Below are 22514 nucleotides of genomic sequence, written 5' to 3'. Positions count from 1 at the left end.
AACATTAGTAAATGCACTGTGAACTAACATGAACAAACCATGAACAGCTGGATTTTTATGAACTAACGTTAACAAAGATGAACTAATGCTGAACAGAGGTGTTGTTCATGGTTAGTTCATGTTAACTAATGCATTAACTAATGTTAATAATTAATACAACCTTATTGTAAAGTGTTACCGAAAAAATAAAGGATGTATGGATGATTCAGCTGCGGGCGCCATCTTTAGACGATTCTCACAGTGCATTATGGGTATTCTCTAGCCGTTGAGCGTACATTGGTTGTATACTTGTTATTGCGGTGCATTATGGGATTGAATGAGTGCACTCTATTTTTTACTTATTTATTTAAGGGAACATTCCATTTTATCCTCTGACAAACATTACGAGAATGTTACCTTTGAAAGATCTCTGAACATTCTGAAACAACATTCTTTCATTTGTCAAATGTCATGCAAGCATTGCGTTGTGGGAAATAATCTTCCATGTAGAAAACTGGATACTCTACACACTACACACTGCAGAATTAGTAGGATTCCCTGCTGCCCTTGTGCTGTTGTTGCTGGCCTTCAGAGCCGAGCGGTTTGGCCTCGGCCGTCGGATCGCTGGCATTATTAGAGGTTTGCCCACAAACACATCCTGGCACTCGGCCAGTTCCCTACTTTATAGTACCCGTGACTTCTTTCACACGCTTTTTCTCATTTATGGCTCAGACACGTGAGCTGAACTGAGGTGGAATGGGCAGAAGGGAAAAAACAAAAGGCCCTTGTGCTTCCTACCATTAATCTAAGTGGCCAAATGTTTAGTTTTTTTAAGGGTAATACATTGTTTCCACCGTACGCAGAACTGCAACGTATGCTCTGCAAGAATATACTCACCTGAGGGGGCTTTGAGACTGTGTTGTATATCTGTGCAGTTGCTAGGGTGTTCAATTCAATTGTTGTGTTTTGAGTGGTTGCTAGGCAATTGCTAAGAGTGTTTTGGCTTGTTCCTAGGTTGTTGCCAGGGTGTTTTGGCTTGTTGCTATGCAGTTACTAGAGTGTTTTGGCTGGTTGCTATGCAGTTACTAGAGTGTTTTGGCTTATTGCTAGGCAGTTGCTAGAGTGTTTGACTGGTTACCAGGAAGTTTCTAGAGTGTTTTGATTGGTTGCTAATGTTTTGGCTGGTTGCTAGAAAAGTTGTTCTAGATGGTTTCTAGGATGTTTTGGCTGGTTGCTAGGTTGTTGCTAGAGTTTTTTGACTGGTTGTTAGGCAGTTGCTAGAGTGTTTTGACTGGTTGCTATGCAGTTTCTAGAGTGTTTTGACTGGTTGCTAGGGTTTTGGCTGGTTGCTAGAAAAGTTGTTCTAGATGGTTTCTATGATGTTTTGGCTGGTTGCTAGGTTGTTGCTAGAGTGTTTTGGCTTGTTGCTAGGCAGTTGGTAGAGTGTTTTGGCTCTTTGCTTGGCAGTTGCTAGAGTGTTTTGGCTTGTTGCTAGGCAGTTGCTAGAGTGTTTTGGCTAGTTGCTATGCAGTTACTAGAGTGTTTTGGCTTGTTGCTAGGCAGTTGCTAGAGTGTTTTGGCTTGTTGCTAGGCAGTTGCTAGAGTGTTTTGGCTGGTTGCTATGCAGTTACTAGAGTGTTTTGGCTTGTTGCTAGGCAGTTGCTAGAGTGTTTGACTGGTTACCAGGCAGTTGCTAGAGTGTTTTGGCTTTTTGCTAGGCAGTTGCTAGAGTGTTTGGCTGGTTACCAGGCAGTTGCTAGAGTGTTTTGGGTTGTTATCCACAGTTGCTAGAGTGTTTTAGCTTGTTGCTATGCAGTTGCTAGAGTGTTTGACTGGTTGCCAGGCTGTTGCTAGAGTGTTTTGGCTTGTTGCTATGAAGTTGCTAGAGTGTTTGACTGGTTGCCAGGCAGTTGCTAGGCTGTTTCTAGAGTGTTTTGGCTTGTTGTTAGGCAGTTGCTAGAGTGTTTCGGCTTGTTGCTATGCAGTTGCTAGAGTGTTTCGGCTTGTTGCTAGAGTGTTTTGGCTTGTTGCTAGGCAGTTGCTGGAGAGTTTTGGCTGGTTCATATTTATATTGTATTGATAAAGTAAATTGAAGATATTTAATCAGTTTAGAAAAGCAGAGAGAATGTGCAGTGATTTGCATTATGAAGCCTAATACGGCTGGCATCATGGAAACTCATTCAGTGAATACATTAAAGCCGTCCTCAATATTTTTGATGCTTACATTGGCTTTTAGCCATATTTTAATGCTCTGCAGTCTGGGAAAACATACACATTTAAAGCCAAACAAAGCAAATGCAATGCATTTCACAGGACTGTCATTAGATGGAACAGATGTGTGTGCTGTTGACAATATGCTGAAATAGTTAAGATATGTTTCAACAATTAATAAACATAACGTTGTTTTCCTCCTTTTGAAATCCCCACTGATATGAAAACAGACAGTAGATTGTAAGAAGCGAGACGGACAGGACATTCCTCTGTAAGTTGGCAGGGCTTCTAAACACCTGTCAGTCGTTTTCTTGGCAGAAACAGGAAATGGGAAAATAATCTGTGCCATTGAGACTTTTGAACCATCTTAAGAAAATTCTCACAGTCAACACACGTTACAAAGATGGACAGATACCATTGGATGTTCGTCTAATGGTCGGCAGGGGGCGTCTGTACTGGTGTTTGTGGAAAGAAAGCACCTTACAGCATGATGATGATGTTTCCTCCCTGATGGAGAGAAACACGGAGAAGATGCGGCTGGAATCTCCCGTTTCTCTGGCGTTTTCATCAGTTCTCGCGACTCTGGGATAATTTGAAGAGTGCAGGGCCAGTTTTATTCTTGGAAGCTCCTGAAAGACTCAAAAACAGAGGTCGATGTGGTGGATGAGAGTTGATGTCGTCGACAGGGTCGCGCGCATTCCTACGAATGAATATTCGCCGGGAGAATTTGCGCGAGGGATTGTTTTTATTTTCATGATGCTGGACGCTGTCGAAGAACGGGAATAAAATATAGTAAAGACGCTTTGAAGAGGCATAGTGTGCTGCTTTTAATCGATATCTACCATCGCCTCTCATCCTTGAACATGGACAGGTAGTAATGCCTTTTTAATTTATAATTATAATCGCGTAAATAAATATTACGTCATTCCTTGCGAACATGAATCGATTATTTTGGGCGTATAAGGACAGCTTTTGTTGTTGTTTTAGTTTTTTAAATAACACAACGAAGCTACGCTAATATCTAGTAATACATCTCAAATCATTTTTCTAAGTCTTTTTTTAGATTAGCTGATTTGATTAATTTTTTTTACGATTACTATGTGTCATATTTTGTGATTTAGTAAATATTCGGCTTGAAGATCGGATAATCGCTGTGGAGTCATGACGTCACGGGGGCCGTTTAACCCCCTCGCGGGCCTAAAATAAAGTGTATAAAATAAGTTTCTCTTAATATGATCTATTTTATCTAAACTCAGCTGTCAGAGTGGTGTATTCATCACATAGCAACCGCTCAAAATTATTTTAAAGCACTAGTTCATCCAAAAATAACAATTCTGTCATTATTATTTATTATATAGAGTTGAATGATATTGTTCCAGCTACTCTTGGCTGAATTATCTGCGTCATCATCAGTAGTTGTTTTATCTGCTGTATTAAGTTAGCCGCCTTTTATGACTTTCTCTTTATTCTGTGAATAGGCTAGAGGAACTTGTAAACCATTGGATTTGGCGGCAGGACTTCTGGCTTCCTCCGGGCGTCACATGGAAAGATATCGCAGAGGGGACGTCGGACGGAAGTCGGCATCCCTTACCCCGTGACCTGCTCATCTCCCTGCCCTTGGCCTTGGGTTTCATCGCCCTGCGTTTTGTTTTTGAAAGGTCGATATCAATATTGTGTTTTCATCGAATTATGTTTGAATTTATTACTACATTAATGCAGAACATTGTCTAAAAAGGCACAAATGATTGTCCTTCAGGATGGAGGGTAGCGTGTGTTCCCGGCATTGGCGTATACTTTACTGTAAACACTAGTGTATTGAGTAACTAATGCATGGTTTGGTTTCTCCTGTGGGGTTTCTCAACAGTGCGATATTAGGATGGTCTCTAACTTTAGCAAAGATGTTTTATTCAACATTTTGTCGTTTAATAAGGATATCAGTGTGTCAGTTCTGACAGAATGAAAGTGGGGTAGTGTTTTCACAGGGTTTTGATGTCAATATTTCCACTCATGCAGTGTAGGCTGCTATTTTTACACTGTTTACGACTGGATAGTGTCGAATTTTTCTGGAAACTTAACGCGCCTGGTTTTTTAGAAAAGTCAGTTTATTCTGGTTTTACTTTTTATGGGTAAATCTCAAAGATAAATATTCAGTTTCAAATTAAAATCATATGAAAAGTGTAAGAAATTATATACTGCAAGAATTTGTTTTAACAATTTAATATATACACTCACCTAAAGGATTATTAGGAACACCTGTTCAATTTCTCATTAATGTAATTATCTAATCAACCAATCACATGGCAGTTGCTTCAATGCATTTAGGGGTGTGGTCCTGGTCAAGATAATCTCCTGAACTCCACACTGAATGTCAGAGCAACTTTGACTGAAATAACCACTCGTTACAACCGAGGTCTGCAGCAAAGCATTTGTGAAGCCACAACACACACAACCTTGAGGCGGATGGGCTACAACAGCAGAAGACCCCACCGGGTACCACTCATCTCCACTACAAATAGGAAAAAGAGGCGACAATTTGCACCAGCTCACCAAAATTGGACAGTTGAAGACTGGAAAAATGTTGCCTGGTCTGATGAGTCTGGATTTCTGTTGAGACATTCAGATGGTAGAGTCAGAATTTGGCGTAAACAGAATGAGAACATGGATCCATCATGCCTTGTTTCCACTGTGCAGGCTGGTGGTGGTGGTGTAATGGTGTGGGGGATGTTTTCTTGGCACACTTTAGGCCCCTTAGTGCCAATTGGGCATCGTTTAAATGCCACGGCCTACCTGAGCATTGTTTCTGACCATGTCCATCCCTTTATGAGCACCATGTCCCCATCCTCTGATGGCTACTTCCAGCAGGATAATGCACCGTCACAAAGCTCCAATCATTTCAAATTGGTTTCTTGAGCATGACAATGAGTTCACTGGACTAAAATGGCCCCCACAGTCACCAGATCTCAACCCAATAGAGCATCTTTGGGATGTGGTGGAACGGGAGCTTCGTGCCCTGGATGTGCATCCCACAAATCTCCATCAACTGCAAGATGCTCTCCTATCAATATGAGCCAACATTTCTAAAGAATGCTTTCAGCACCTTGTTGAGTCAATGCCACGTAGAATTAAGGCAGTTCTGAAGGCGAAAGGGGGTCAAACACAGTATCAGTGTGTGTTCCTAATAATCCTTTAGGTGAGTGTATCACCTCTGTAAGCAAAAAAAATATGGACACAGAGTCCGTGACGTCACCCGTGGGTTTCCTAAAGTCAGCCGAGCCAGCCGTCGTCAAATTATAATTATAATCGCGTAAATGTAAATATTACATAATTCCTTGCTAACATGAATCGATTATTTTGACCGTATAGGGACAGCTTTTTTTGTTGTTTTTGAAATAACACAACGAAGCTACGTTATTAATATAGAATAAATCTCAAATAATTATTGATTTCGTAGAAGCCGGCCATCGTCATCTTGGCAGTGCGTCACCGCACCGGATAACTGAAAATGGGCAAAGAGGCGGGAAGTGGGTGGAGCTGAAGTGCCTTTTTGCTGAAACCACGCCCACCTAGCTCAACCATAGCAGCAATCCACCTGTCACTCAAGTGGCCACGCCCTTAATTATGCAGGACTTTACGGCTTCATATAATTTAAACGGATGAGATATAAAAAATTCACCCCCCTTACAGTTGTCATGAAGGGCAAAATTTGCTGAATAGACCAAAACCACTTTTTGTCCCAGGCTTGTTTTTCTGCTGTAAAGTTGGGCATTTTAACATGAGAGAGATACAGATCTGACTCCCTTCTGGAGCCGGTCTCTAGCGGCCAGTCGATGAATTGAGTTTAAGTCACTTCCGTGTTGGATTCAAGAGAGAGACCGCGGGAGGTTGCCGCAGACAAAATATGCAAAAGTCAATTTCTGATTGATTTCCTTCAGTTATGAGGTGAAGTATGACCTGGACTCGCTCTTGACAGTTACATTCACACTTCTAGAGTTGTCAAGTTGGTTTGCCAGTATGTCTGGATGAGCGGCTCAAGCTTGGACCTGTAGAAAGGGCGCGACTGTCTCCAGGTTAAACCGACAGCTGTTTCTGCATCAGCTGTCAAAAGTGTAACCGCTTTGGACCGAAGCGTCAAGGCGAGACGGGTGAAGGTGTCAGTCGAGTGCCAGCGCGTTTAGTCACGTTTGCCCTCGTCACTCTTAACAAAAGCCATTGTGTGTGTGTCTCGTAGGGTTGTGGCGCTGCCGCTCAGCCGATGGTTGGGAGTCCGTGACAGGGTTCAGGTTCAAGTCACACCTGTCCCAAAGCTGGAGGCGTTTTACCTGCAGAAGAAGAAGCAGCCGTCACAGGTGAGTGAGTCACATGTGCACCTGCCAAGAATGAGCTATTTAATACTGTAGATCCACACCAGAGGATCTGATGTCACGATTACAGCCTGCATAGGTGACAAAAAAAATGCCATTTTTAATTTTTATCATAATTATCGATATTTTTCAGTATTTAAAAAATATAAATGTCTTCTCCCCGAATTATACATATAGTGTTTGGCCAAAACAATGTATTTTAGAAGGCAACATATTATATATAATATAGTGCTGGGAATCGATTAAATATTTTTTACTAATTAATCCGATTATTTTCTGTAATTAATCGCGATTAATCGCAAGTTTTTAATATTTTACGTTTTTAATATTTTGATATTGTAATAATTTCTGTTACTCTCCAAATTAATGTATAAACAATTTAAAGACAGCATATTTTAAATATGTGTTATAATGGCATCTTTTTATGAATGAAGGCCAGTATCACTGATACTAAAGTGTCTATGAAACTTTAATGACGTTACATTACAGTATAACTGAAAGCTCCCAATTTCAACATTTATTAGGCTTTAAAGAACACAACTTTTAATTTAAGTGAACTTAAAACAATCTTTACATAACCCCATTATAATAAAAGTTATTTTTACCTGTGGCCTTCCCTGATAGACATATAAAGAAATGTAATAGTTGTCAAAAATCTTTCTTAACTGCATAAATAATAAGTGAAATATAGATGAATCATCATTAAAGCTACAATTTTCTCTGTTCCCGTTGTTCTGTGATGAACATTAATGACAGGCATCATCAGTGCTCCTGTCACTTTAAGAACAGCCACAGCCGAACATGACGCGGATCTCACGCGCTGTCCCGCGCATCTCATCTCCTCACAACTCTTTAAGTTCATTTAAGACGTTATTTAACTCATTTAAGACTACTAATATGAGAATACTCAAAATTCTGTGTTGCTGTTATTGCTTGTTCAAGAGCAAAAGAGAACTCGATGTGAGCAGGAGACTGACGCGATTCTGTCTTTGCGTCGAGTGTGTGTGTGTGTGTCAGAGTGTTCCTCGATTAACTTAGCTGACATGAGACACACACACACACACACACACAACCAGACAGGACATTGACATACAGCGCATTCTCTTGTGTCTAGTCGCGCTTGGAAGCATTTACATGAATAGGAGCGTGATCATGCAACAAAATCGATATAAAATGGATATAAAAACGAACGCTGCGTTATTTGCGTTAAATATTTTTAATGCGTTGAAAAAATGTATCGCCCGCGTTAACGCGTTAATTTGCCCAGCCCAAAAATAATATTAAACATTTATAAAATATTATTAATTTATAACAGTTTTTAATAAATAACTTTTTAGTCATTGTTAATGATTATAAAACCTGTAATAAGATGATTACTAATGTAAAATAATGGTATTATATTAATCTTAGATAATTATTTGATTATATATTATTCTATTATATACCTCTTGTATCAAATAATGTATATATATATATATACATGGGCGTAGATGCACCTTTAATAAAACGTAAATTCGTCCCCCGCACTTTACCGAGTCTCACCGGTCCAAGTCGACCCGCTCCGTGGGGGATTCGAACCGGCGTCTAGTCGTACCGCTCTTACTGGCCTACGTCTGTTACACAGGCAAGTTTGTTTACGTAGAAGCCAATGTGAATAAATCATGACCTGTAATTTTATTCGTATCCCAAAACAAGGCGCTCTGAACACCATGGAGTGCTAACACTCTCGTGCAACACTCCAATTCATACTCGAAGCCGGAGGGCGCCCTCTCACAGAAAGTCCAAAACGGATTCGTAGAAGTAATCACGTTCCAAAGGCATTCACAGCGCTGAACCAGCAGCTAAATAAAGAGAATTATGACTGATGAAACGCGACGACAAACACATATGATTTCGACATTATATGGTTCATGTGTGTTTCTCAATCCATCTCAAGGTATTTATTGACAATAAAGTATATGAATAATGCAGTGCTAACTGACATCCTTTTTAATGTTTAGTATCTTCTGCTCACCAAGGCTGCATTTATTATATAAAACAGCTGTTTACTATGTAACTGAGCTAGTAAACGTGTAATTTATTCCTGTGATCAAAGCTGAATTTTCAGCATCATTACACCAGTCTTCAGTGTCATATGATCCTTCAGAAATCATTCTAAAATGAGGATTTGCTGCTCAAGAAACATTTATGATTGTTATAAATGTTGAAAACAGTTGTGCTGCTTAAAAATGTTGTGGAAACCATGATGCATTTTATTTTTCAGGATTCTTTGATGAATAGAAAGTTAAATGAACTGCATTTATTTGCATTAAATAAAGCACTTATTAAATATAAATCTTTATTTATATTATAAATATCACTTGTGATCAATTTAATGCATGTTTAATTAATAAAAGTATGAATTTCTCTCTTTTTTAATCTTACCACAAAAGTTTGAATACTATCATGGTTTCCACAAAAATTAAGCAGCAGTGTTTTCAGCAGTGAATTAAGCAGCACAACTGTTTTCATCATTGATAATAATCATAAATGTTTCTTGAGCAGCAAATCAGCATATTAGAATGATTTCTGAAGGATCATGTGACACTGAAGACTGGAGTAATGATGCTGAAAATTCAGCTTTGATCACAGGAATAAATTACTTAATTTATTTATATATTCACATAGATAACAGCTGCTTTAAATTGGCATAATATTTCACTGTATTTTTTTTTACTGCATTTTTTCTTAAATAAATGCAGCCTTGTTGAGCAGAAGTCTTCTTTCAAAAACTTTAAACAATTGTAATTTTTTAACTACACTGCCTTGTTCAGTGATATTTTTTTAACATTGCATAAAATCCATGGGTACTTAAAGGGTTAGTTCACCCAAAAAATGAAAATTCTGTCATTAATTACTCACCCTCATGTCGTTCGACACCCGTCAGACCTCCGTTCATCTTCAGAACACAAATGAAGATATTTTAGTTGAAAGCTGATGGCTGAGAAAGGCTTCAGACAGGCCTCCATTGGCATTCAGTAAATTTACACTCACAAGACCCATAAAAGGCACTTAAAACGTCGTTACAAAGTCCATCTCACCACAGTGGCTCTACAATAATTGTATGAAGCTATGACAATAGTTTTTGTGCGCAAAAAAACATGAAATGCACACTTTAACCCCATTTTGAGCACTACGCCGAGACCTAAAGCACGATCAATGTAGAATTCAACAGCTTAGACACGCGCGTCTTCCTCTGCTTGTAAACAAATCGCTTCTGGGTCATATGTCCGAACGCCGGATATGCGTCATATTCTCACGCATGCGTCGTGGAGGCACACACGGAAGACAAGAACAAGTTGGATAAAGGTGTTATTTTGATTTTTTTTTCGCACAAAAACTATTGTCGTCGCATCGTAAAATTATTGTAGAGTCACTGTGGTGAGATGGACTTTGTAACGACGTTTTAAGAGCCTTTTCTGGGTCTTGTGAGTGTAAATGTACTGAATGCCAATGGAGGCCTATCTGAAGCCTTTCTCAGCATCAGCTTTACACTAAAATATCTTCATTTGTGTTCCGAAGATGAACAGAGGTCTGACGGGTGTCGAACGACATGAGGGTGAGGAATTAATGACAGAATTTTAATTTTTGGGTGAACTAACCCTTTAATGCACAAGTGTTTGTAGTGCATAAACCAATCATAAAATTGGCATAAAATATAGGGGGAAATATTATACATATTAGTGGTTATTGTTCAGCAGTGTATTTGATATCTTACTGAATTAAAAGCAATAGATCAATTAAATCTGTCAATTAGACAGAGGTCAGAAAAAAACTGGTATTATACCTGACATTTCTGTCCCCCTCACTTATGAAAAGACGGCTACGCCCCTGTATATATATATTAGGGATGCCACAATTCTCAATATAATATGGAACTGTTCGGTACGGCATTCACGGTTCAATACGTGCTTGTGAATTGCGTTTTGCATTTAATTAATTATTTTTCTACGCATTCTATCATTTGCCTTCATCCCAATACTGAACAACGCGACATACATTCACATCACACGTTAGTGGTAGAGTTATACTCACGGGACACTATAGTTATTCACAATCATGAAAGTTCATTATTTGCATGCGTTTTAAATTCTTGCCGGTTAAACATTTCATTCGCGTGCTTATGCGCGGTTTTAACACTCACTTTTCCGAGTGCGTGCACTAAACGCCTGTCAAACACGTGATTACTGGACTAAGTAGTCTTACTGCGCTAATACGGTCAAATACACACAAGGTTAACATAAACACAGTCGGTTATGTCTAAAGTGAAAGTAAAATCGGCGTGTGTCTGTATTAGATGCACGCAGGTCTTAAAGGGACAGTTCACCTCTAATTCACTCTAATATTGTTCCAAACCTGTATTCATTTCTCGATGACAGAATTTTCATTTTTGAGTTAACTATCCCTTTAATGTTAATACAACAACAAAAGACAAAGAGATAATCACTCACTGCTCTTGACTGAAAAACTTTAATACAGTAGCTTTAATAAGAATCAATGTATATTTTATAGTGAAGTCTAGTGTTTTATTTTTACATTTATTCATTCAATTTCATACTTAAATGCTGCTGTACTGCTCTGAGCTGCCAGTGTAAATCTTTATATATATATTTATTCTATATTATACAATACACTACGAATGTGTGCAAGGATTTAAGTAAAGTTTTTCAATTCTTTTAAGTAAAATAAAGAAAGAGTATTGCAATAAAGAAATAGTCTTTTTTCTCCTTAACCTCTTGCTGTTCCTGTCGCTTAAGAATAGAATAGCAAAAAATGTATGTAACAAGCCATCTGAACCGAACTGAAAACCGTGGTTAAAAACCGAGGTATGTATTGAACCGTGGACAAACTGTATTGTTGCATCCTAATATATATATATATATTACAAAAAATTCATTTTCAGATCAAATTCAAATCAATTCAATGTGAAAAATTTCACAATTCAAGAGTCATTAAAGGGATAGTTCACCCAAAAATAAAAAATTCTGTCATCATTTACTCACCCTCAAGTTGTTCCAAACCTGTATGAGTTTCTTTGTTCTGCTGAACACAAAAGAAGATAGAGTGAAGAATGTATGTAACCAAGCAGATAGAGCAACCATTGACTACCATATTATTTTATTTCCTACTATGTTAGTCAATGTTTGCTTGTGTTAGTCATCTGCTTGGTTTCAGCATGTTTTGCTAAAGTGTTTTCTCTTTGATTGCTAATGCAACCTTTGACATCACAGACTGAAGAAAATGAAGCATTGCTTGGTCATTGGTTGAGCTAAATTGGTCTTATCTAATTGTGTTCTTAAATTGAACAGCTGATTGGTTGATTGTAAACATATATATATATATGTGATAATATGAGTCTCAGTGAAATAATGTATTCAATTTCAAAATATATTTCAGGGTAAAAAATAGCCAAGGTTTCGTGAAGGGCTCTTTTGGTTTTAATGTGTGTGTATTTTTGTTCAGAATGATTTAGTGGTTCTGGAGAAGCACTGCGGACTCACTCAGCGCCAGATCCAGACCTGGCTGCGTCAGCGCCGGAACCAGGACAGACCCAGCAACACCAGGAAGTTCTGCGAAGCTTCGTACGGTCACATGTCTTCTGCCTTTAAAAAGTGCTCAAAATAGACCACATCATCATTTGCATTTGATCAACGCTGCCTTTTCTGTGTGGTTTCCCAGGTGGAGGTTTGTCTTTTATCTCACTGCGTTCTCAGCTGGGCTCATCTCCCTGATTAATGTGAGTATGCTTCTCCAATGCTTCTGAGTTCTTTCCTCAGAATCGACCCATGATCAACGTTGCAAGCTAATATCAGAGAATGTCTAATATGGCGAGAAGTTTCACTCTCACTGAACTTCCGGCTTCTGAACTGGTTGCAGTTCCTCTCTGATTCCATATGAGGGCGCTCACAGGACGAGTGCAGAATGAATGGAGGTCTATGGCGCTATACCAATAAAAATCCACTTTTCTCAGGATATAATTTTTTATCTAGTAATTTGAATGTTGTATTCGAAAGGAAATGCAAATAAATTACACATTGCTGGGTGTTAGATTTTTTAGAGTCACTTATTTGCTTTAAAAAGTCTTTTAAAGTGTCAATGACGTCATACACATGTACGACCAGAGATACTGCTTAACGGCAATCCTTCAGTCGCTCTGGTGCTTTCGCGCTCTGCACTTTCTTTTCTCTCGAGGCATCGACAACACAGCTGACACAGGTAAATACACGTGCTAGAAGAGTTTTTGTTTTGTTTGTTTCTGGTCCCGCTTCAGATGACACGATGCCATCAAGCGGGATCTCTGGACGTAATCAGTCCTTCACTGACCAATCAGCGTTCATTAGCAGAATGCTAGCGTGTTATGGACAACAACAACTCAACCTGTAAGAAATCAAAAGGACATAAGTACTCGTTCATTCAACTTTCGACCTAAAACCCATGTTGAACTTGCAAAATCTACAATCATTTCTGAGATTTCTCAACGGCAATCGGGTGAAAGAGACAAATTTAGCCGTCAAGCCCCATTGACTTCCATTCATTTTGCACTCATGGCGATCGCCCCCAGTGGAACTCTGGTGGTACTACAACCAAAATTCTGTACAACAGGGCTTAATAGGGAGTGGGCAGGCTCTCCGTAGACGGGCTCTGCTAATATAATGAAATATCGAGATGTTCTCAAGTGTGCATGACAATTTCAGAATTGTATTTTTATTTTTAGTATTTCATTTGAAAAAATTGTTCTGAACTTTCAAGAAGTTCTTTTTAGAAAGTTTCCCCCCCCATTTGTGAAAATATTTGGGTAATTGTTTGTAATTATGAAAACATTTTCTTTCAATTAAGGCACTACAAGCACTATTTTCTTTGCATAACTTGTCTTCTTTCAGATTAGTGGAAAGAAAACATCCAAAATACACATTTAAGTGATTATTTTACCTCAATATTTGCGTCAGTTACAATACATATCCATAAAGGCCGTTCTCTCAAAATGAGTTTATTCTCCACTTCAGTAGCACTTCCATACACCAAATGTAACACTTTTATTTCCTTCTATATTCTGAAGGATTTTACTGAGGGGTTTGTTGATATAGTATAATTCACCTGATTTATACTATTATACTATCATAAATGTCTATATCTTAAAAATATCATTCAAATTAAATACTAATAAATACATTTTTATATGTTTTTTTCTTGATAATCTCTAATACACTTAGTACACAAAAAATGGTGGTCCTTTTATGAAGAATAAATTGGCGCATGTTACTTCAAAGTAAAAAAAAGCAACCAAAACTTTTGCCATTTATAACAAACAAATTCAAATTATTGTCAAATTATGTTCTTCAGACTCCATGGTTTTGGGATCATCGGGAATGCTGGCGCGGATACCCAAGACAGGTCCGTAACAAACTTCTCTCCACACACGCTCACTTCCTGTGAACAATCCCAGGAACTTTATTCACTCTGTTGAGCCGCTTTGAAGGAGATCTGGCAGAAATCTGAGGAACTAGTCAGCGCCGCACCCTACAATACCATCAACAGCCACGATTCATCTTACAGGAGCCAGAAATCTATTGAATCATCAATCATAATCTCCTGAAATTAAAATAAAACCTTTTTGTTTTCAGAAATTAGGGATAAAATGCTTCCGTTGAATGTTCAGTTTACTAGATAATTGCAACTAAGTAGTTTTAAAACTTGTAGTTTGAAGGTTTTAATTCTGAAATAGATTTATGTTCAAAGTAGATTTAAAAGGCCAGATAGATAGATAGATGGATGGATGGATAGACAGATGGATGGATGGATGGATGGATGGATGGATGGATGGATGGATGGATGGATGGATGGATGGATGGATGGATGGATGGACGGACCGATAGATAGAAAGATAGATAGATAGATAGATAGATAGATAGATAGATAGATAGATAGATAGATAGATAGATAGATAGATAGATAGAAAGATAGAAAGATAGATAGATAGATAGATAGATAGATAGATAGATAGATAGATAGATAGATAGATATTCTTCAGATATTAAGTTAAGAGGGATGAAATTCATAGTTGTGCTTTCCCTGATCATATTGTCATATTATTTCTGATTTCATCTGTAGGCCGTAGCAGAAGCTCAGTACTGGTATTACATCATGGAGTTGTCCTTCTACCTTTCGCTTCTGCTCTGCGTATCGGTGGACATAAAGCGCAAAGTAAGTTTGACTCGTTCAACATCAACTCTGAAGGATCTCATAATCAATAAATTGTGCTTATGTGGGTTTTTTTTACAATTGTTTAGGACTTCAAAGAGCAAATCGTTCACCACATCGCCACCATTTTCCTCATCGCGTTCTCGTACTGTGCGAATTACGTGCGCGTAGGAACCCTGGTGATGCTCGTCCACGACTCCTCTGACTTCCTGCTGGAGGTAAATCTCTGCGTTTGATTGGCTGCTCTGTGAGTCTCAGTCTCAGGATTCACACGAATGCAATAGTGTAAGGCAAAGACTTCATATATAGGAAGACGGTGCACTCTGATTACTTATGAATGGGAAGAAGTGCAACGCCAAATATGGTGAATAAGCCCCGCCTTCTAAGTGAAAGAGCCAATCGCTGATTAGTAAAGTCACTGCAGCTGCTGTTAGAAGCTCCAGTTGCGTGATTTCAGCGTCTAGAAACACAATTTATGAGACCGTTGTTAGATTGCATTGGTGATTGCAAATATGAATATTTAATCGTAAGCTTGGCGAACAGTTTTGGAGAATTTGATGTCTCCACATTTAAAGTGTTTCAAAGATGGCCGCCAGGTGAAAGGACTTGTCTTAAAGGGTTGATGATTTACCATGATTTACTCACCCTCAAGTCATCCTAGATGTGACTTAAGACTTAAAGGGACTTTGGTGAATAGTGATACATAATAGTGGTCCAGATTAATTCAGACTTGTGTTCATTCAAATGTCCACAATTTTCAGGATTCTACTAGTTTGATCTTATCTTATCTTATTTATTTTAGAAGTTGTTTCAAGCTCTTTTTGCTTCAGGGGTAAATAAATACCAGGAAATACACTGTAGATACACAAATTCCCCTTTTTGAAAATGAGAGTTTTTTCCTTAATAGTAACACAATGAATCACATAAATGACCTTTACTTCTGCCAGTTTATCGCTCGCAATCAACGCTCATCAATTGTTGGTTTGCAGTCTGCCAAGATGTTCAATTACGCTGAGTGGAGGAAGACCTGCGATGCCCTGTTTGTTGTTTTCGCCGCGGTTTTCCTGGTAACCCGTCTCGTGGTTTTCCCCTGCAGGTAATAACTTCACCTGATCATGTATGAAGCACATTTCATTCAAACACATTCTTCTCAAATATAAGATGACTTAAGCATTGCTTTGAAGATTTATAAACTTCATTTCCAGAGTCATCTATACAGCTGTGGTGGATTCATTGGACGTCTTCCTTCCGTACCCCGGTTATTATTTCTTAAACGGCCTATTGCTGGTTCTTCAAGCTCTGCACATTTTCTGGGCTTGGCTGATTCTTCGAATGGTTCACAAATTTGTCTTTTTAGGCAAGGTGAGTATCAAAAATCCCTGTTTTCACAAGTGTTACAGAATAGTCATTAAAAAAAGTGTTTTTAAGGTGGAACGCGATGAACGGAGTGATGAAGAGAGTGAGGCTGATGAAGACGGTGACGTTGGGGAAGAAGAGTACAGCTGGGAGCAGAAAAAGGGTGCGCTTAACTCAAAATTGGCGTCATTGGCCAATAACTGTGTTTTGAACAATTTAACCAATCAGAGAAGAAAAATGAATAGCAGAACGCCAAAAGCCAGATAGTAAAGCTATTTTATGTACAGCTCGGGAAAAAATGAAGAGACCACTTACTATTGAGAAATCAATGGCTTATCTTTGTCGAGGTTTAACTTTGATTGATAATGTTTTGGTTGTGGGATATGGAGAACCTAATGCACTGATCGCGTAGAACAAATACTACTACTTTTCCTATTACCATTAGAGTATATTTGAAATAGGTTATAGGTTGGGTGCATAAAAGGATTCATAAACAATTGAACTGTTGTTTACAGTCTTTCTCAATCGCTTTGGCACATTTTTCTTAACATTCTCTAAACTGTATGTTTAATTGTCACATTGCTGGAATATCAGAACTCTATTGCATCTCTGCAAAATGTAGTTAATCTCCGGAAACATTTCATTCATGCTTCAAAACCTCGTTATTGTGTCAGTAAATTGGCCACCAAAATAAAAAGTGTTTTTGTCATCATGTGAGCCACACTGGTCAAAATGATTAGAGGTTTTTCCACCATGGAAATGTTTGTAATATTCTTTTCTGTTGACACTAACGGCTTTCTATTCTATACAACGTCAGTTTTGTCTCTGAATGCTCTGAAGAGCTTTTACACAGTACATTTTATTTTTTACACTTTATTTTTGTTTTTATAGAAATGTGTTATACGTAAGCTTTAAATTCACAGTTTGTTCATTTTTACACACACACTCAAGAATTTTCAGTTGACATGTAACACATTTCTACAAAAATAAATGTACTGTATAAATACAAATGAGTTAGTACAAATATATACTAATAAATACTGATGTAGCGGCTGCTGTTCAGGGTTATGATGTTTCTCCACGTTCAAAAATGGTGGTGATTGGGCTGACTCCATTGCAACACACACATACTATATACATATTATACATGTCTGATCACTGAATGGATCGTTTTGCATATGATGGCTCACATGATGGAAGAATGTTTTTAAGTTGTGAAAAGTTTGAAATTTTCCCTGAGAATCAACTTTTAGTCATTGTGCAAATTGTAGACGATTGTATTTAACTCTTTTGCACACATGTAATGCAAAATGCAATTTGCTTAAATCAATAAGAAATTCTTATCTGATGTGAACAATAAACAAATTGTTCAGAGATCTGAATTTATTGTTATGAGAAATAAAAGTCTCGCAAAGTCTCTAAAAGGTGAGAAAACCTGTAAATTAGGTTGCTAATGTGCTAAAGTTAGCTCTCCGGATACCCACAATATTTAGGTTCTTTCTTTTTAAGTACTTTTAATGGAACAAAACATAGATATCTCAGTCTAAGTTGTGTGAACGTGTGAGCTTTCTGCAGTGGCTCTTGTTTCTTTAAATGGACCACTAGAAAAGACTTAGAGCGCCATCTATTGGTGAAATGTCCAATTGTCTGTGATTTTGCTACTGTTGCAAGGAACTACTGGGGCTTGTTGTTTTGTAAGATTTTATTGTGCATTGCCTTACCAAACAAGAAATGCGATGATTTGTGCGTCAAAATCTTATAAGTGGGTAGTGGGATTTGAGGCCTCCTATGTGAGCCCCTTGATTTCCTTAGTATTGTATCTGCTCCAAGGGCTAAAGGCAAAGTGTTTTTGTTGTTCTGCTTAGGGCTGGAAATGTATTCATGTTTAGAATACATTCACACACCTAGCCTAAGTTGTTTATTTGCACCATAGCCATGATCCGAGCCTTTTGTTCGAAAGCTGTGCGTATGTCCTACTCTTTTATTTCAATCAAATGACCTGTGATTGTTTTTGTATGGATACATGTTGTTTTTGGTTATTAGGATTTTAATGTGCTCTGATTTTGTTAGTGCTAACATACTGCAGATGTTATTTAACTTGTAACAATGACAGAAGAGGGATATATCATGAAATATGAACCACCATCTTCGATACTGTGTTATTATTGCATACTTGTTTCTCACTCCACTATTTTCTTTGACCTTTTGAATAACAATAAAAATGTTAAGAGTAATGATCATCATATAATTAAGTATCCCCAACTTTGCTCAAATCAATGTTTCTTTATTGGTTTAATTTATGCCATTTGGCTGAAAGAAATATGTTAACATTATGGCTTTAGAAGGGATTCGCATGCATTGGGATACAACCTCTTATGGGTACAGGGCAGGGTATTTTATCTTCAATTTCTAAGCAAGTGTCAATGTAAGGGTCCAGTAGGATCATGTTTGGGTAGGTTTTGTTTATCTTCCTCTCGCTCAGTATGTAAATCTGCCCATTCACTGGGGCACAGCCTGTGAAGAATTTGTTGTCCAGACAGTCCTCTTGAAGAATGGTCCACTCGTCTGTGTCGATGTCTAAGCGCAGAGTCTGTCCTCCCAGCAGATAGAGGGCACCATTGAGCTCGGTTGCAAGAAGGTCGTAGCTGAAAAAGAAGTACATGTGTATCCAATGAGATATCACAAGTGTACAGAGCTGATACAGGACTGGTTGAGGTGGCCTTAAAACAGGAGTGGGCAGCTCTGGCCCTCAAGGTCCACTGTCCTGCAGAGTTTAGCTTCAATCCTAATCAAAAACACCTGCCTGTAATTTTCAAGTAATCGTGAACACTTTGAATTGAGCTCAACTCTGCAGGGCAGTGGTCCTTGAGGGTCAGAGTTGCTCAACTCTTCCTTAAAACTAGTTGGACACAATTTAGTTTACTCACCGTGGGAACGGAGAATAGGACACTACGTCCCATTGATCAACCTCTGGCTTGTACCTTTGTATCCCACTGTAAACGTCTCCATTCTCATCCAGACCACAGGCCACGTAAATACAAGTCCCCAAAGTGACAATGGCCGCCCTTTCCACAGCCCGCACCATGGGACTGACGGCGTCCCATTCTTCCGCTCCCAGAACCAGCCTCTCAACGTCGGCCACAGGTCCCTCGTCCATGCTACCGCCAAATACAAAGAGCTTGAGCTCCAGAGCCGCTGAGCAGTGGCTGTGTCTGGACTTCTGCATCGCCGGGCCATCCAGCCACTGCTCATTACCACACTGGTAAATGCTCACCCAGTCCACGTTGTACCACAACACATCCCGGAAGTAGCCTCCAGTCACTATTATGTTGTCCCCTAAGAGCAAGAAATAACATTTTAGATGGTATGGACAGTAAGACAAAGAATGTAAAATAAAATCCCTATTCTGTGCCTGGAGAGCTACCTTCATGCAAAGTTCAGCTCCAACCCAAATCAAACCTAAAACAGCTCATTAAGATCAGGAACACTCGATAGTTACAAAACAGGTGTATTAGAGCAGGGTTGGAGCTGAACTCTGCCTGAAGGAACCTGATAAGGTTCAGAAGGTAAAGACACTTCTTATGCAGGGGTGGATGGGATTGCCATCTTTCACTGGGGGCAGTTGTGGCCTAATGGTTTGAGAGTTGAACACAAAGGTTGTGGGTTCGATTCTCAATACCGGCAAGGCACCTAACCCCCAAATTCTGAAGTGAGTGCCTGCCCATTGTTCCGGGTGTGTGTGTGTTCTCACTGCTCCTATAGGCCTTTATCACAGAGGAATTGAATACCGGAAGTGCGCGTCGAAGCAGTGTGCTGATTCTTCCGGTTATGCATGTTTTCAATGTGCTGTGAACACCTAGCTGAACAAACGACCATTAAAATAAGCATCTGGAGGATGATTTAAAAATCCGGACATTTTCCGAGACAGGAGAAGAGATAAACTGATCATTACTGTGTACAGGATTTTCCAAACTCTGTTGAACTTGTCGTTTTTTAATCCGACATAAGCCGAGGGTCGTAAACATACGTGATTATTTCACCACACGGTGTCAGTGCTCGTCTAAATAGTGTCCGCGATTAAGTGTGTGTGAGACCTGACGAATAAGATCTGAATGAACATATTGATTTGTATTAATATTTTAGTCATTGTTCTGTCACTTTTCAGTGACAATCATTTCACTGTAGCCTACAGTATATGTAATTCACGCATTTATGCCAAAATTCAGTCACGCTGTTAACGTATTACTGTTTAAGATTAATTAAATGCTTAACATTGTTTACTTTCTTTAAGACGGTTACCGCGCATTCATTCATCTATTTATTACAAGAAAATGAACCATGGTTTTTATTACAAATAAAATAAAACATGGTTATTGTAGTTTATCATGGTATTTTTTAGTAAAACTAATACAAATGGTAGTCAATCCACGAAAAAAAAAACATGGTTACTACATTCTTACTATAATAAAACCATGGTTAACTTTCGTAAGGGTGTTTATCAGTCAAATTAATTAAAACATGTAACAACAGGTATGAAATATGATTAGTAAGAGAAACACTGTTAATGAGAAGACAATCACTGGACTGCGGCAGGTTAGAAATGTATTTATTATTCAGAATGCACATTGGGATGGGAACATTTCAGCAGGCTGACGATATGAGACATAAACATCCGCAGTTTGGAAATGCATAGGCCTACAACACACAAACATACAACTTCATCCCACCATATCAGTCTCACCCATGCTCTCCTCTATTCTTTTAGTGTCAGGAAATTGTCAAATCTGAGGTAAGGATGTCACTATTTAGTATTAGAGCACGGGATCGCTGCAGCTACACCCGCGTTTTGATTGAGTCGCGATGGGACCGGAAGTAGAGGTGCACTGCTTCACTTACCGGAAATAGGAAGTGTGATAAAGGCCTATTGTTCACTAACTTGGATGGGTTAAATGCAGAGGACCAAATTCTGAGTATGGGTCTACATATGGGCCTTCACGTCACTTCACTTCACTATAGTGGTGAAACTGATTGAACAACTGCATTTCTTTCCAATGTGGTCCACCAAGAACAAAGAAAGTTCACATGTTTAACTTAAAGTATAACTGCATGATAACTGTAAATATTGTGGATATATGCTATTCTTTACTCTTGCACAAGTGTAGAACTTTTAATTGGGTAGATCTACAGGAACAGGATTGGGCACTCCTGACATAAAAAGCTTATATTGGCATGCAACACCTGATCAACTATGTTCCATGGTCATTATACTAACAACTTGTGGCTGGTTAAACTGTATAGTGCCAGATGAGGTTGTTACCTACTGCAGCCACAGAGTACTGTGTGAGGCACTTCTTTTGCAGGGGTGGATGGGATTGCCACCTTCCACTGTAGGGGTGGAACTGATACAGCAACTGCGCTTCTTGCTCATGCGGCCCACCGAGAACAAACAAAGTTTCCCTTGAACGAGTTCTAGGGATAGATCTTCCTATAGTCCAACTGCTGGGCAAGTTATTGTTCAGTCTACAAATGAGCTTAGCACGTGGGTCTGAACTGTTCATCTTGGTCAGAAGATCAGTAATGTAGGGAAGACTTAAGCACTCGGGCCTAACCAGGCCCACTAGTTCCATGAAGTCTTCCTCCCGACTTGGGTCAAATGTTGCCCAGCGAAGTGCCACGTCAAGGGCCAGGTCTTCCCTGGGAATGCTCAATTTGTCGCTAGCGAGGAGATCGGCAATGCTTTCCTTTGAAAGGAACATTAAGTCCTGCTCGGAGGCTATGGCAGGAAGATGGGTCAAGACTACTTCCCTTGCTGTGGCGTAGAGGTCCAGACAGCCAAGCTGCCAAGCATAGGCCATCATTCCCAAGCAGTTACTAAGATGCAATTGCCTTTCCAAGAACTTACAGCAGAGTAGCCGAGCCCTGTCCAACTGAAGGAAGTCGGCGGCCTCCAGAATATCAAGGACATTCTGTCTGTCCAGGTTCAGCTTGAAATTCTTTGTGAACTCCATTAGTGTGTGAAACTGCTGCAGTCCAACTCCCTTAATCTCAATGTGCTTCCTGGTGCTCTCCCGACCGCCGCCGAAGAACAAGGCTCGGAAGTAGGGACTCAGCTGGGCCAAATGCTTTCGGTTCACAAAGAACGACTCTCCCTCCACCTGGAGCACTACATCAGGAGCGACAATGACAGCATGCCGATTCTCCTCAGCGAAATCGTTCTCAGTTTCTGGGCTCTGGACATTGGTACCTACTTCTTGCTTTCCACAAGCCATGATTGTGCACTCTCCCTCCCACCACTCGCCTCTCTGCTGAAGCGAATCATGTGACATTTATAGCCTTAGCCTGTCACATACTCTCCATGGGAATGGGGTC

General features: G+C 39.2%; 2 protein-coding genes across 3 annotated transcripts; one reads left to right on the top strand and one right to left on the bottom strand.

Annotated features, from left to right (window-relative positions):
* Positions 1-2599: 2599 nt before the first annotated feature.
* On the top strand, positions 2600-18390 carry cers4a (ceramide synthase 4a). 2 transcript variants are annotated; one of them, XM_079807933.1, is made up of 11 exons: positions 2600-3061; positions 3669-3848; positions 6419-6536; positions 12054-12172; positions 12270-12327; positions 13932-13982; positions 14700-14792; positions 14879-15007; positions 15779-15885; positions 15995-16151; positions 16218-18390. In XM_079807933.1, exons 1-11 carry the CDS (start codon positions 3054-3056, stop codon positions 16410-16412), a joined length of 1215 nt encoding a protein of 404 aa, XP_079664059.1. In that variant the 5' UTR covers positions 2600-3053; the 3' UTR covers positions 16413-18390. The 2 variants fall into 2 exon arrangements, with proteins under 2 accessions (XP_079664059.1, XP_079664058.1); XM_079807932.1 differs by having other exon boundaries at positions 2646-3061; positions 15995-18371.
* Positions 17840-22440, bottom strand: LOC307120759 (kelch-like protein 23). Its single transcript, XM_079807931.1, has 3 exons — positions 21463-22440; positions 19073-19481; positions 17840-18790 (listed from the first exon to the last, which is right to left on the bottom strand). The coding sequence occupies exons 1-3, from the start codon at positions 22412-22414 to the stop codon at positions 18484-18486; spliced, it is 1668 nt and encodes a 555-aa protein (XP_079664057.1). The 5' UTR covers positions 22415-22440; the 3' UTR covers positions 17840-18483.
* Between the last annotated feature and the right edge of the window lie 74 nt (positions 22441-22514).

Source organism: Gobio gobio (assembly GCF_949357685.1).
Source record: "Gobio gobio genome assembly, chromosome: 24".
NCBI lineage: Eukaryota > Metazoa > Chordata > Actinopteri > Cypriniformes > Gobionidae > Gobio > Gobio gobio.
Note: the sequence above shows the minus strand (reverse complement) of the source record. Positions and strands in the feature narration are given on the sequence as shown.

What these genes read in the sequence shown, in the direction of transcription:
- LOC307120759 (XM_079807931.1), bottom strand. Translation starts at nt 22,414, where the DNA reads ATGGCTTGTGGAAAGCAAGAAGTAGGTACCAATGTCCAGAGCCCAGAA. An exon ending in GTACTCTGTGGCTGCAGTAG is followed by an intron (nt 19,482 to 21,462) that starts GTAACAACCTCA and finishes TCTTGCTCTTAG; the next exon opens with GGGACAACATAATAGTGACT. An exon ending in TCCTATTCTCCGTTCCCACG is followed by an intron (nt 18,791 to 19,072) that starts GTGAGTAAACTA and finishes CTTCTTTTTCAG; the next exon opens with CTACGACCTTCTTGCAACCG.
- cers4a (XM_079807932.1), top strand. An exon ending in CTGCGTTTTGTTTTTGAAAG is followed by an intron (nt 3,849 to 6,418) that starts GTCGATATCAAT and finishes TGTGTCTCGTAG; the next exon opens with GGTTGTGGCGCTGCCGCTCA. An exon ending in CCTCTGACTTCCTGCTGGAG is followed by an intron (nt 15,008 to 15,778) that starts GTAAATCTCTGC and finishes GTTGGTTTGCAG; the next exon opens with TCTGCCAAGATGTTCAATTA.